Source organism: Mesoplodon densirostris, chromosome 11 (genome assembly GCF_025265405.1).
Source record: "Mesoplodon densirostris isolate mMesDen1 chromosome 11, mMesDen1 primary haplotype, whole genome shotgun sequence".
Taxonomy (NCBI): domain Eukaryota; kingdom Metazoa; phylum Chordata; class Mammalia; order Artiodactyla; family Ziphiidae; genus Mesoplodon; species Mesoplodon densirostris.
This window is the reverse complement of record NC_082671.1, coordinates 11,198,492-11,212,378: the sequence shown is the minus strand read 5'-3', so window position 1 is coordinate 11,212,378 and position 13,887 is coordinate 11,198,492. Positions and strand designations below refer to the sequence as shown.

Sequence of the window (13,887 nt, the reverse complement as noted above, 5' to 3'; positions counted from 1 at the left end):
TCCAACTTCGGTGACCACTGAGAGTAGGTTTGCTGGCTTTGCAGAGGGAGAGCGCGTCAAGGGAATAGCTGGGGCATCGCAGTCTCCAGGGCGGCTGGACTGCTTCCCGTGCCCTCAGGGAGGCCTTCGGTCACCTCCAATGCCTTTGGTTCCAAGTGTCCTGGGGCCCTGGCGGTCCCCCGACCACAGCCGGTGGGGGGAGGCGGCTACAGCCTGAGCTCCCGGTCGGGCTTCATGCTGAAGGGCTCCAGGCGCTCGGCCTCGGGCAGCAGGCTGTTGAGCCGCTCCAGCAGCGGCACTGTCTGGTCGATGCCCATCTGGATACGGCGCAGGATGGCCGACATCTCGTTGACCTTCTGGATCTGCTCGGCGTATTTGGCATATCTTTTCTGGCGCTCCTGCATGAAGCTAAAGAGGGTTTCTACAGACAGATCCATCTGCAGGAGGGAGAGAAGTGAGACACATTCAATCCAGAGGCAACAAGTCCCGTCACGAGGCTGGGGGATGAGCACGAGGTGCGGAGCCCACAGGCCACGTGGGGGGCGACCAGCTTTGCAGGAAGCGGAATCGCTGGGCATAAAAACCTTCCAGGACACGGCCTGACCGGCTGCTGCCCCAGAACCCTCTGCAGAGGGAGGCTGGGCTGACGGCCTCCAGCTCTGCCTTCTGGGAGCGTGAGCCATCTATCTAGTCCTTGTTGAGACCCTGGGATTTCTAGCTCTTTCTCTCTACAGGGAAGAATCCTGGGCTCAGAAATCAGGCAGACCAAGGTTTGACTCCAGCTCTGCCCGTTGAGTTGCTAATATGTATGCTTTCTGTCTCAGGTCTTTCATCTGCAAAAATCAGGGGACTGACGGCAGACTTGCAGGGTTGCTGTGAGGACGAAATGAGACAACGACGTGCTCAGGACTCGGCTTTGTCCTCCCTCCTCCCTGGAAGCTGCAGACCGCAGTCACTCCGGGAGAGCTGCCTGGAGGGGGGGGCACTCCCCGCCAGGACCACAGATGCCAACCAAGTCAAGTCTATATACCATGCGGGGCAAACGGAGGCCTGCTTTGGGCACCCTCCCCCCGTCAAGCAAACTTGAGGCTCTGGGCTCCCCTTTTTTGACCTCTTTTCCTCCCATGGCGAGGTTCTTTGGTACCTATCATCTGGATAGAAACAGGAGGAGGAGGGAACCGCCAGCGTGTCGGATGCCCGCACCCCTCCTCTGCATGGACCCGCAGCCACTCCCTCCCCACTTGTTTCCTTCCCCAACCAGGGAGGAAACAGTCACACCCCTGAGACTCATGCTCCTGTCCCAAAGCGCAAACGGCACCTCAACCCTTCCTTCTTGTCCTCCCAGGAGCACGGCCCCTCCCAACCCCCGCACCCAGCCAAGCGCTGGCCCTCAACGCGAGTTACCGCAGAGCCTCCGAACACGGTGTGATAAAGACAAAAACAAAAACAAAACAAACACTCTAACGTATAAGAGACCCACGCCAGGGCACCCCCCGAAAACAAAATAACCAATTCTATTTTGACGTTGTGCGTGTGGGGAGAGAGGGACGGTGCTGAGGAGCAGGGGGCCTGTTACAAGGACTCAGGGCTGATTGTGTCCGTTGGTTCTCCCGTCACTTGTTTGGAAATGCCGAGGGGACAACGAAAGGCAGCTGGTGAAGGGCTGGGGTGCGCAGGGAGGAAAATAATCCATCTGAACAGGAAACGCCAGACGAGGCGGAAGCGGTTTCCACCTTCAGAGGGCCCTCTGCGAGCCTGTTCAGGCACTCAGCACTTTGGAGGTGGTGAGGCAGGAGACGGTCGTCTTCCTCACAGTCGGCGCCAGCCTTCTCAGGATGGCAATTCAGTCCGGCACCTAGGAACACTCCGCCTTCTGCGAGACTGCGGGAGCCAGCTGGGACCCACACATGGGCCAGCACAGCCCATGGAACAGCCTGCACCAGAATTCAGAACCTTCTCGGGTCATCACGTTGTGCTTGGCGGGGGCATTCCTGGCCCCCAGCCCCCGACTCTACCAGACTAGACAGACTCCTGAGTCAGAGTTGATCTGCAATGGCCTCCAAGGCTCTACCTGATCGTGCCTAAGGCCCTTGGCAATCAACCCCTCCCCTCCCCTCCGGCCTGACTGACACCTGGTCAGACAGCTTTTACAACCATCTTAGCAAAGTTCTTGTTCAATGGCATACACTTCCTTACACACTTCCACATCCAGCCGAGGCCACGTTTAATGTGCCCAGAGCTTCTGTCCAAAGCCATGTCATGCTGAAGGCTTAGGTGAGCACACTGAATTCAAGCACGCTGCTCAAACATGTTTAGAGAATGTCTTCCAAGAGTCGATTCCATGACGGTCCCAGAGGGAAAAAACCACAGAGGAGGAAACTTAGGGCTGAGCGACCTCCAAGGTCTCACAGTGACAGAACCAAGACTAAAACCCAGATTTCCTCAGTCCAGCATCTTCCTTTTGCTGTATTTAATTGAGAGAGTGTACCATTATGGGCACACGAGATTTTAGCTGGTACACGGCATGGCATTAAGGAGCATCAAATCACGTGATGGAAAAGTTATTGCCTTTTAGATCTTTTCCCATTCTTTCTGATTGCTGCAAGTAAAGTCTCAGTTTGGTGCAGCTAAGACTTGAATACCTGGAAGAGTGTAATAAAATGGGCAATGCCTGCTTCTCATGCCCCGCCCTTTGCTCAGACGATACTGCTCCTGACCCCTACCCCTACCTAAGGATGTGCCCATGAACCCCAGGTACACACACTTACTCCAGCATTTCTGACATGGCTTTAGGCAATGTCAGCATCTAATGCAATGCTGAATCTTACCATTTGGACAATCGGGAACATATTCACCTTTCCTGTTTCTATTTTGGCATGTAGTCTCTAACAAGGAAGCATAAATACAACATACAGAGTCAACAGACATTTATCGAGTACTACCGTGTGCCATGCACCATGCAAAATCCTAGCGATACAGGTATGAAGAACCAAAACTATTTACACCCACACGGCTTACTGTGTACATTAACATGGCTTTTCTTTTCCACTCTCTTTGTTAACATGACTTTACTATTCCAGGAAACTCAGGCCCAGAAGGGGGAATGTTGCAAATAACTTTGTTTCAGGAACTTCCAGAGGAGCCATTTAAATGAAAAAACTATTAGATTTTCCAATAGACAGAGAATGACTATTTATTCCCCATGACTCTTGCCTCAAAACCCTGGCCTTGCTGTGACCACATGACTAAGTACTAGTCAGCGGCATGTATATGAGGAAGTCTCTCCTGGAGCTTCCGGGCGCCTTCCTAGAAGTTAGCTGGCATGCTCCTCTCCTTCCTTGTCCCTTCCCTCCCTCTGCTGCTGCTGAAATGCAGATGCAGCCCCCATGGACCACGAGAATAACTAAGCTCATAATCTGTGGGTCGGCAGAGCAGTGAACTAGAAGAAGTCTGGGTCCATGAGGATTTTTCCCCCCACGAGAGTCGAACCAGGTGTGGGAGAGAACAACAAATTTCCATTTTGACTGTATAGCCCAGGAAACTCTGTTCAATAGTCTGTAATGACCTATATGGAAAAAGTATCTAAAAAAGAGTGAATATAGGTATAACTGATTCACTTTACTGTACAGCAGAAACACAACACTGTAAATCAACCAGACTCCAATAAAAATTAATTTAAAAGAAACAAACAAGGTCGGGACTTCCCCTGGTGGTGCAGTGGTTAAGACTCCGCACTCCCAATGCAGGGGGCCTGGATTCAATCCCTGGTCAGGGAACTAGATCCCACATTCATACCGCAACTAAGAGTTTGCATGCCTCAACTAAGGAGCTCATGAGCTGCAATTAAGAAGCCTGCCTGCCACAACTAAGACCTGGTGCAACCAACTAACTAACTAAATAAATAAATAAATATTAAAAAAAAAAAAAAAAAGGTAAAAAAAAAATTCCACTCTGTATAAGCCACCATAATTCTGGGTCTCTGTAACACCAGTTCGATTTAATCTTACACTGATAGAATGAATGTGATAAAGTCCCTGCCCTAAGGAACTCACTGTTTACTCTTAAACTCATACTTCAAACCTTGCCCCACATACTCATATACTGTCTCTGGTGGCAGTACCTTTCAAAGGGCAGGTGAAAAAGGAGGTGAGATTATTTGTGGGTGTAAGTGCAGGCTTTACTATGACATTAGACATCTATAGAAGGGGCTCAAAGTCGTTCCAAATACCTTATGTGGATGGGGCATCCTATTTGCCCACCTGGTCGGTCCACTGCCAGCAGTGGATCCAAAATATTAGCAAATCAAATCCAGAAACATACAAAAAAGATAGTATATCATTACCAAGTGGGGTTTATCTCAAGGATGCAAGCTTTTTCAGCATCTGAAAATCAAAGTAATTTGCAATTTCAGTATAATAGAGGTTAAAAATCATATAATCATTTCAACAGACACAGAAAAATCATTCAACAAATTATGAAAAATCTCAGCAAATTAGGAACAGAAGGAAACTTCTTCAGTCTGATAAAGGGCATCTGTGAAAACCCAACAGCTAACATCACAGTTAGTGGTGAAAGACAATTTTCTCCCTAAGATCAGGAATAAGGCAAGGATGCCCATTCTCACCACTTCTATTCAAAGTTGTACTAGAGGTCCTAGCCACTGCAATAAGTCAACCAAAGGAAATAAAAGGCACAGGAACTGGAGAGGAATAAATAAAAGGGTCTTAATCTTCAGATGACATGGTGTACCTAGAAAATCTTAAGGAAGCTTAGAACCAAAAACGAATAAAACCATCAAGTGAATTTAGCAGGGTTTCAAGATACACGGTCAACATACAAAAATCAATTGTATTTCTATATATTTGCAATGAACAACTGGACAATGGAATAAAAAATACAAAATTTACAATTGCATCAACATAAAAAGCTTAGAGAAAATGTCACAAAATATATATAAGACCTACACACTGATATTACAAAACCCTGCAATGAAAAATTAAAGGAGATCTCGAAAATGGAGAGGTATACCATGTTCATGGATTGGAAGATTCAACATCATTAAGATGTCAGTTCTTGCCAAATCGATTTATAGATTCATTTGCAATCTGAATCAAAATTCTAGATGGCTTTTTTTGGTAGGGATTTGATAAGCTGATTCTAAGTAAACAGAATAGTCAAAAGAATTCTGAAAAAAAACAAAGTCTGAAAACTTATAGTAATTCTTTCAAAACTTAATTTAAAGCTACAGGGCGGAGTCAAGATGGTGGTGTGGGAAGATGCGGAGTTAGCATCTCCCCACAACTAGGGCACCTGTCAGCTGCTGGTGAGGGACTCTGAGGCCCAGGGGATGGGAGGAACCCCAAAATGAACCAGTAGGACATAGAGGGACTGAGGAGGGAGGAGAAGTGGAGACCAGACAGGATCAGTGCCCCTGAGGCCAGGGAGATCAGGAGAGGCAGGTGGGAGGGACTCTCCAGGAAGAGCAGGAGAGGAGCGGAGGGCGATTGCCTGGCCCACTCAGGCCGGGGAGTCTGCTGAGCTCCCAAGGCAGTACCCCTGCCACAAAGCCCCATCCAGGCCACATGGGTCCTCGGGGCATAGGAGGGAGGCCGGGGGGATTGGGAGAGGCAGGCAGGAGAGGCCCTCCTAGACTGGAGGAGCAGGAGAAGGGAGCATTTGCCCCACTCACTCAAGCCCAGAAAGCCTGCTAGGCTCCCAGGTGAGGTGTCCTGCCCTCTGAGACCAGGGGTGGGGGGAATGCCTCGGCCCTCTTCTGTTCCTTGAGCCTAAGCCCCATGCCCCACAGCCCCCAGGGCCTTTTCCAGCCCTGTGGGTCCTGAGCACTGGCCCCACCCACCACCCAAACCTCACCCTTGCTTAGGCCCCACCCTCCAGAGCCAAGTTCTTCCCCCCTCCCTTTTTTATTCCCCTCCTCCTCTTTTTTACTATTGTGGTACTGATGTACCTTCTGGTTGTTGTTTCCTCTATATTTTTATTTTTATATTCTTCCAAATATATCTGTTAGTTTCCTAGTCTAATTTTATTTTTCACTTTGTTATTTTTCTTTTTTGGCCACCCCAGGCATCTTGCAGGATCTTGGTTCATGAGCCCAGGGTCAAGCCGAAGCTCCTGCAGTGGGAGCTCTGAATCCAAACCACTGGACTAACAGAGAACCTCAGACCCCAGGGAATATTCATCAGAGTGAGGTCTCACGGAGTTCCTCATCTCAGCACCAAGACCCAGCTCTACCCAATAGCCGATAAACTCCAGTGTTGGAAGCCTCAGGCCAAACAACCAATAAGACAGGAACACAATCCCACTCATAAAAAAAAAAAAACACAGATGGCAAAAAAAATTTTCACAGATGAAGGAGCAAGGTAAAAAACCTACAAGACCAAATAAATGAAGAGGAAATAGGCAATCTACCTGAAAAAGAATTCAGAGTAATGATAGTAAAGGTGATCCAGAATTTTGGAAATAGAATGGAGGCACAGACTGAGAAAATACAAGAAATGATTAACAAAGATCTAGAAGAACTAAAGAACAAACAAACAGAGATGAACAACAAGATAGTTGAAATGAAAAATACACTAGAAGGAATCAATAACAGAATAACTGAGGCAGAAGAATGAATAAGTGAGCTGGAAGACAAAATGGTAGAAATAACTGCCAAGGAATGAAAAGAATTGATGACAATCTCAGAGACCTCTGGGATAACACTTAATGCACCAACATTCGAATTACAGGGGTTCCAGAAGAAGAAGAGAAAAAGAAAGGGTCTGAGAAAATATTTGCAGAGATTATAGTTGACAACTCCCCTAACATGGGAAAGGAAATAGTCACCCAAGTCCAGGAAGCACAGAGAGTCCCATATAGGATAAACCCTAGGAAAAACACACGAAGACACATATTAATCCAACAAAAAAAAATTAAATTCAAAGAAAAAATATTAAAAGCAGCAAGGGAAAAACAAAAAATAACATACAAAGGATCTCCATAAGGTTATCAGCTGATTTTTCAGTGGAAACTCTGCAGGCCAGAAGGGAGTGGCAGGATATACTTAAAGTGATGAAAGAGAAAAACCTATAACCAAGATTACTCTACCCAGCAAGGATCTCATTCAGATTCGGTGGAGAAGTCAAAAGCTTTTCAGACAAGCAAAAGCCAAGAGAATTCAGCACCACCAAACCTGCTTTACAACAAATGCTAAAGAAACTTCTCTAAGCAGGAAACACAAGAGAAGAAGACCCACAAAAACAAACCCCAAACAATTAAGTAAATGGTCATAGGAACATACATACCGATAATAACCTTGAAGGTAAATGGATTAAATGCCCCAACCAAAAGACACAGACTGGCTGAATGGATACAAAAACAAGACCCATATATATGCAGTCTACAAGAGACCCACTTCAGATCTAGGAACACATACAGACTGAAAGTGAGGGGATGGAAGAAGGTATTCCATGCAAATGGAAATCAAAAGAAAGCTGAAGTAGCAATACTCGTATCAGATAAAATAGACTTTAAAATAAAGACTGTTACAAGAGATAAGGAGGGACACTACATAATGATCAAAGGATCAATCCAAGAGGAAAATATAACAATTATAAATGTTTATGCACCCAACATGGGAGCACCTCAATACGTAAGGCAAATGCTAACAACCATGAAAGGAGAAATAACAGTAACACAATAACAGTATGGGACTTTAACACCCCACTTACACCAATGGACAGATCATCCAAACAGAAAATAATAAGGAAACACAAGCTTTAAATGACACAATAGACCAGATAGATCTAAGTGATATTTACAGAACATTCCACCCAAAAGTGGCAGAATACATTCTTCTCAAGTGCACATGGAACATTCTCCAGGACAGATCACATCTTGGGTCAAAAATCAAGCCTCGGAAAATTTAAGAAAATTGAAATCATATCAAGCATCTTTTCTGACCACAACATTATGAGGTTGGAAATCAATTACAGGAAAAAAACTAAAAAACACAAAATACATGGAGGCTAAACAGTGTGCTACTAAATAACCAAGAGATCACTGAAGAAATCAAAGAAGAAATTTAAAAATACAGAGAAACAAATGACAATGAAAACACAACGACCCAAAACCTATGGGATGCAGCAAAAGCAGTTCTAAGAGGGAAGTTTAGAGCAATACAATCTCACCTCAAGAAACAAGAAAAATCTCAAATAAACAATCTAACCCTACACTTAAACAACTAGAGAAAGAAGAACAAAGAAAGCCCAAAGTCAGTAGAAGGAAAGAAATAATAAATAACAAAGCAGAAATAAATGAAACAGAAATGAAAACAATAGCAAAGATCAATGAAACTAAAACCTGGTTCTTTGAGAAAATAAACAAAATTGATAAACCCTTAGCCAGACTCATCAAGAAAAAAATGGGAGAGGATGCAAATCAATAAATTTAGAAATGAAAAAGGAGAAATCACAACTGACACACAGAAATACAAAGGACTATAAGAGACTACTACAAACAACTATATGCCAATAAAATGGACAACCATGAAGAAATGGACAAATTCTTGGAAAGGTACAATTTTCCAAGAGTGAACCAGGAAGAATTAGAAAACGTAAACAGACCTATTACAAGTAATGAAATTGAAACCATAATTAAAAATCTTCCAACAAACAAAAGCCCAGGACCAGATGGCTTCACAGGCGAATTCTATCAGACATTTAGAGAAGAGCTAACACCGATCCTTCCCAAACTCTTCCAAAATATAGCAGAGGGAGGAACACTCCCAAACTCATTCTATGAGGCCACCATCACCCTGATACCACAACCAGAAAAAGATACCACAAAAAAAGAAAATTATAGACCAATATCACTGATGAACATAGATGCAAAAATCCTGAACCAAATACTAGCAAACAGAATCCAACAACACATTAAAAGGATCATACACCATGATCAAGTGGGATTTATCCCAGGGATGCAAGGATTCTTCAATATATGCAAATCAATCAATGTGATACACCACATTAACAAATTAAGGAATAAAAACCATATGATCATCTCAATAGATGCAGAAAAAGCTTTTGACAAAATTCAACACTCATTTATGATAAAACTCTCCAGAAAGTGGGCATAGAGGGAACCTACCTCAACATAATAAAGGCCATATATGACAAAGCCACAGCAAGCATCATACTCAATGGTGAAAAACTGAAAGCATTTCCACTAAGATCGGGAACAAGACAAGGATGTCCGCTCTCACCGCTCTTATTCAACATAGTTTTGGAAGTCCTAGCCACAGCAATCAGAGAAGAAAAAGGAATACAAATTGGAAAAGAAGATGTAAAACTGTCACTGTTTGCTGATGACATGATTCTATATATAGAAAATCCTAAAGATGCCACCAGAAAACTACTAGAACTAATCAATGAATTTGGTAAGTTTGCAGGATACAAAATTAATGCACAGAAATCTCTGGCATTCCTATACACCAACAACGAAAAATCAGAAAGAGAAATTAAGGAAACACTCCCATTTACCATTGCAACAAAAAGAATAAAATACCTAGGAATAAACCTGCCTAAAAAGGTGAAAGACTTGAACTCAGAAAACTATAAAACACTGATGAAAGAAATCAAAGATGACATAAACAGATGGAGAAATATACCATGTTCTTGGATTGGGAGAATCAGTATCGTGAAAATGAGTATACTACCCAAAGCAATCTACAGATTCAATGCAATCCCTAATAAACTACCAATGGCATTCTTCACAGAATTAGAACAATAAATTTTACAATTCGTATGGAAACACAAAAGACCCCAAATAGCCAAAGCAATCTTGAGAAAGAAAAGTGGAGTTGGAGGAATCAGGCTCCCCAACTTCAAACTATACCACAAAGCTACAGTAATCAAGAACAGTATGGTACTGGCACAAAAACAGGAATATAGATCAATGGTACAGGATAGAAAGCCCAGAGATAAACCCACACACATATGGGCACCTAATTTACGACAAAGGAGGCAAGAACATATAATGGAGAAAAGACAGCCTCTTCAATAAGTGGTGCTGGGAAACTGGACAGCTACATGTAAAAGAATGAAATTAGAACACTCCCTAACACCATACACAAAAATGAACTCCAAATGGATTAAAGACTTAAATGTAAGACCAGACACTATAAAAATCTTAGAGGAAAACATAGGAAAAATGTTCTTTGACATAAACCACAGCAAGATCTTTTTTGACCCACCTCCTAGAGTAATGGAAATAAAAACAAAAATAAACAAATGGGACTTAATTAATCTTAAAATCTTTTGCATAGCAAAGGAAACCATAAACAAGACACAAAGACAACCCTCAGAATGGGAGAAAATATTTGCAAATGAAACAACAGACAAAGGATTAATCTCCAAAATATACAAAGAGCTCATGGAGCTCAATATCAAAAAAACAAACAATCCAGGTAAAAAATGGGCGGAAGACCTAAATAGACATTTCACCAAGGAAGACATACAGGTGGCCAAGAGGCACATGGAAAGATGCTTAACATCACTAATTATTAGAGAAATGCAAATCAAAACTACAATGAGGTATCACCTCACGATGGTCAGAATGGCCATTATCAAAAAAGCTAGAAACAATAAATGTTGGAAAGGGTGTGGTGAAAGGGAACCCTCCTGCACTGTTGGTGGGGATGTAAATTGGTACAACCACTATGGAAAACATATGGAGGTTCCTTAAAAAACTAAAAATAGAACTACCATATGACCCAGCAATCCCACCACTGGGCATATACCCTAAGAAAACCATAATTCAAAAAAAGGCATGTACCACAATGTTCACGGCAGTGCTATTTACAATAGCCAAGATGTGGAACCAACCTAAACGTCCATCGACAGATGAGTGGATAAAGAAGATGTCGCACCTATATGCAATGGAATATTACTCAGCCATAAAAAGAAATGAAATTGAGTTATTTGTAGTGAGGTGGATGGACCTAGAGTCTGTCATACAGAGTGAAGTAAGTCAGAAAAGAGAAAAACAAATACCGTATGCTAACACATATATATGGAATCTAAAAAAAAAAAAAAAAAAAAAACGAGTGGTACTGATGAACCTAGTTGCAGGGCAGGAATAAAGAGGTAGACATAGAGAATGGACTTGATGACATGGGGTGGGAGGGCGAAGTGAGAGCAGCATCGACATATATACACTACCGAATGTAAAATAGTTGGCTGGTGGGAAGCAGCAGCGTAGCACAGGGAGATCGGCTTGGTGCTTTGCGCTGACCTAGAGGGGTGGGATAGAGAAGATGGGAGGGAGGCTCGAGAGGGAGGGGATATGGAGACATGTGTATGCATATGGCTGATTCGCTTTGTTGTGCAACAGAAACTAACACAGTATTGTGAAGCAATTATACTCCAATAAAGATTTTAAAAAAAGCTATAGTAATCAGGATTGGCATGGAGTCATATATAGATCAATGAAACTGAAGAGAGTGTAGAAATAGATCTAAATATACTTGGGTCAATTGATTTTTTTTTTACAAAGTTTTTAAGGTAATTTAATGGGGAAAAGAAATTTTTTCAACAATTTTTGGAAGAACACAATAAAACCTGAACCCCTACACCTCACCCCATACACAAAAATTAGCATGAAATGGATCACAGACCTAAGCATAGAAGCTAAAACTATACAACTTTTAGAAGAAAAACCTTTGCTACCTTGCGGTAGGCAAAGATTTCTTAAACAGGTCCAAAAAACATTAACCATAAAACAAAAAATGGTTAAATTGATCTTCATCAAAATGTAAAACTTCTCCTTGAAAGATACCATTAAGAAAACAATAAGGCAAGCCACAGACTAAGAGAAGAAATATTATCTATTGATCAACATCTGATAATAGACATATCCAGAATATATAAAGACCTCTTACAACTCAATATTAAGGAAAAAAATCCAAATTTGGGATCTTTTCAGGAGAACTGACCTGGGCCTCTGTCTCAAAACATTCATTGAATTTCTTTTAAAAATCTGCTTTTGAGATCCTTAAAAGGAGAATTTAGATCCCTTCCAGGAAAGTGAGCCTCCAGCTGATGAGCTGAATATCAAATAAATTTATTAAAAAGAAAAAAGGAGGGGAGAGGAGGCCAGTGAAGAGCCACTGCAAACGGGCTGGGAGCCTCCAGAAAAGTCCTGCCAGAGATGAGCTTGAAGTGGGATCTGGTCCTCTTGGGACAAAAGGTCCAAGGAAGTAAAAGAGTAAAACTTGCTTGAAGATTGAACCCACGGGCACTGTTAAGTTGGACTACAGACCAGGAAAAAAGGGAGTAGCTAGATGTTAACCAGACAATAGTCTCCCCAGAACTCATATGGGGAAGGCCCGATGCGGTGTGGAAGGGAAAACATTCTGGTCAATTTTCACATCACTTTGAGGACTCTGGAGGCTTCAGGTCCATGACCAAGATTATCCTGGATGCCATCCCTGTCTCTGGATAGTTACTGCTACCAGACGAGAAGTGGCTATTCATGACACCAACGTCCATGAGGGTGCGTGCTTCACCTCGGGAAGGACCTGTTTCGCGGACGCTCCCGTCCTGGCTGAGCTGCGGTGGCAGAAAAGGACTCAGTGGTTTTCAGACCCACTGGCTTAAATTCTCAATAGTTCACCTCCCAAGGTTTCACCAGAGCTTTCACCTCAGGTGTGAAATGACCATCCAGAGCCTGGGAATAATCTGTTTACACATCGGAGGCATCCTGAGCTGGAGGTGAGTGACTCAGAATCGCTCTGAGAGGGGTGGGCTTCTCTCAGAAGGGGAGGGGGCTTCGACAGAAACAATGAAATAAACAAAGAATTACTGTGAGGCTTGAGTCACCAAGCTTTACGGACAACTATATGTAGCTTGCAGGTGCAGACAATAGTGTCAGACAGAACTGGGTCAAAGTCTTGGTTGTGCATATGATTATCTTTGTAACCTTGAACCAATTACTTAACCACATTGAGCTCCAGTTTCTTCACCCTTAAACTGGGGATAATGATCGGACTTATCTCACGGGATTAAATGTGAGGAATAAATGAGATAAAGAACAGCCCCAGATAAACAAAGCTCCAGGGAAGTCCAGTGGTTAGGACTCCGCCCTTCCACTGCAGGAGACACAGGTTCCATCCCTGGTTGAGGAAGTAAGATCCTGCAAGCCGCGCAGCATGGCCAAAAAATAAAACCACCAAAAAACCCAGAGCTCCATAAATTATAAAATATATGTGAACTGAAAGAGAAATTATGTCTAGAAACGTCTTTTACGTGAAAAATGGAAAAGCAAGATTAAGTAAATAAGGGCAGAAAAAATGACATTTGAAGATATCCAAACAGGCACAGGTATCTCTGTTGTAAAGGCAGGGAGCTATTGTTATGCCTCATCCCTGTTACACTATCTTCAAGGCTTATGCAATCACTCAGAGGATAATCTACCATTGTGTTTTTTGCTGACATGTTTTATTTTTATTCTGAACTTGTGCTACTGAAAATCTTACAAAAGAGTCACATTACTCACCCCAAAGTTCCCTTACAGAAACATTTCACACTACTTAATAACTGAAATCATTATTCACCTACAAGTCCATCCATGTGTTTTTGATTTATATGTTCAGCCATGAGAATGAGTTACTATTACCACTGTTCGCTGCTACCCAACATAGTAAAATTTAAAAATACCCATGTACTTGCAGATATATATATATTTTTCAAAAATACTTTGAAAACAAGCAGAAGAGCTTTAATAATGATATCTTCTCCAACAAGAGTACCCTGCTTCAAAAATTATTTTTAAAAATTTCCTGGGTACGTTCCTGGTGGCGCAGTGGATAAGACTCCATGCTCCCAATGCAGG

The 13,887-nt window shown here is 42.8% G+C and overlaps 1 protein-coding gene across 2 annotated transcripts in view; it reads right to left on the bottom strand.

Annotated features, from left to right (window-relative positions):
• Positions 1-13,887, bottom strand: part of BORCS5 (BLOC-1 related complex subunit 5) — a 98,541-nt gene continuing 84,654 nt past the window's right edge. For both annotated transcript variants that reach the window (XM_060113189.1, XM_060113187.1), the window contains exon 4: positions 1-437. In XM_060113189.1, coding sequence (XP_059969172.1) covers positions 207-437 — 231 coding nt within the window. In that variant the 3' untranslated portion in view covers positions 1-206. The remainder of the gene's footprint in view (positions 438-13,887) is intronic.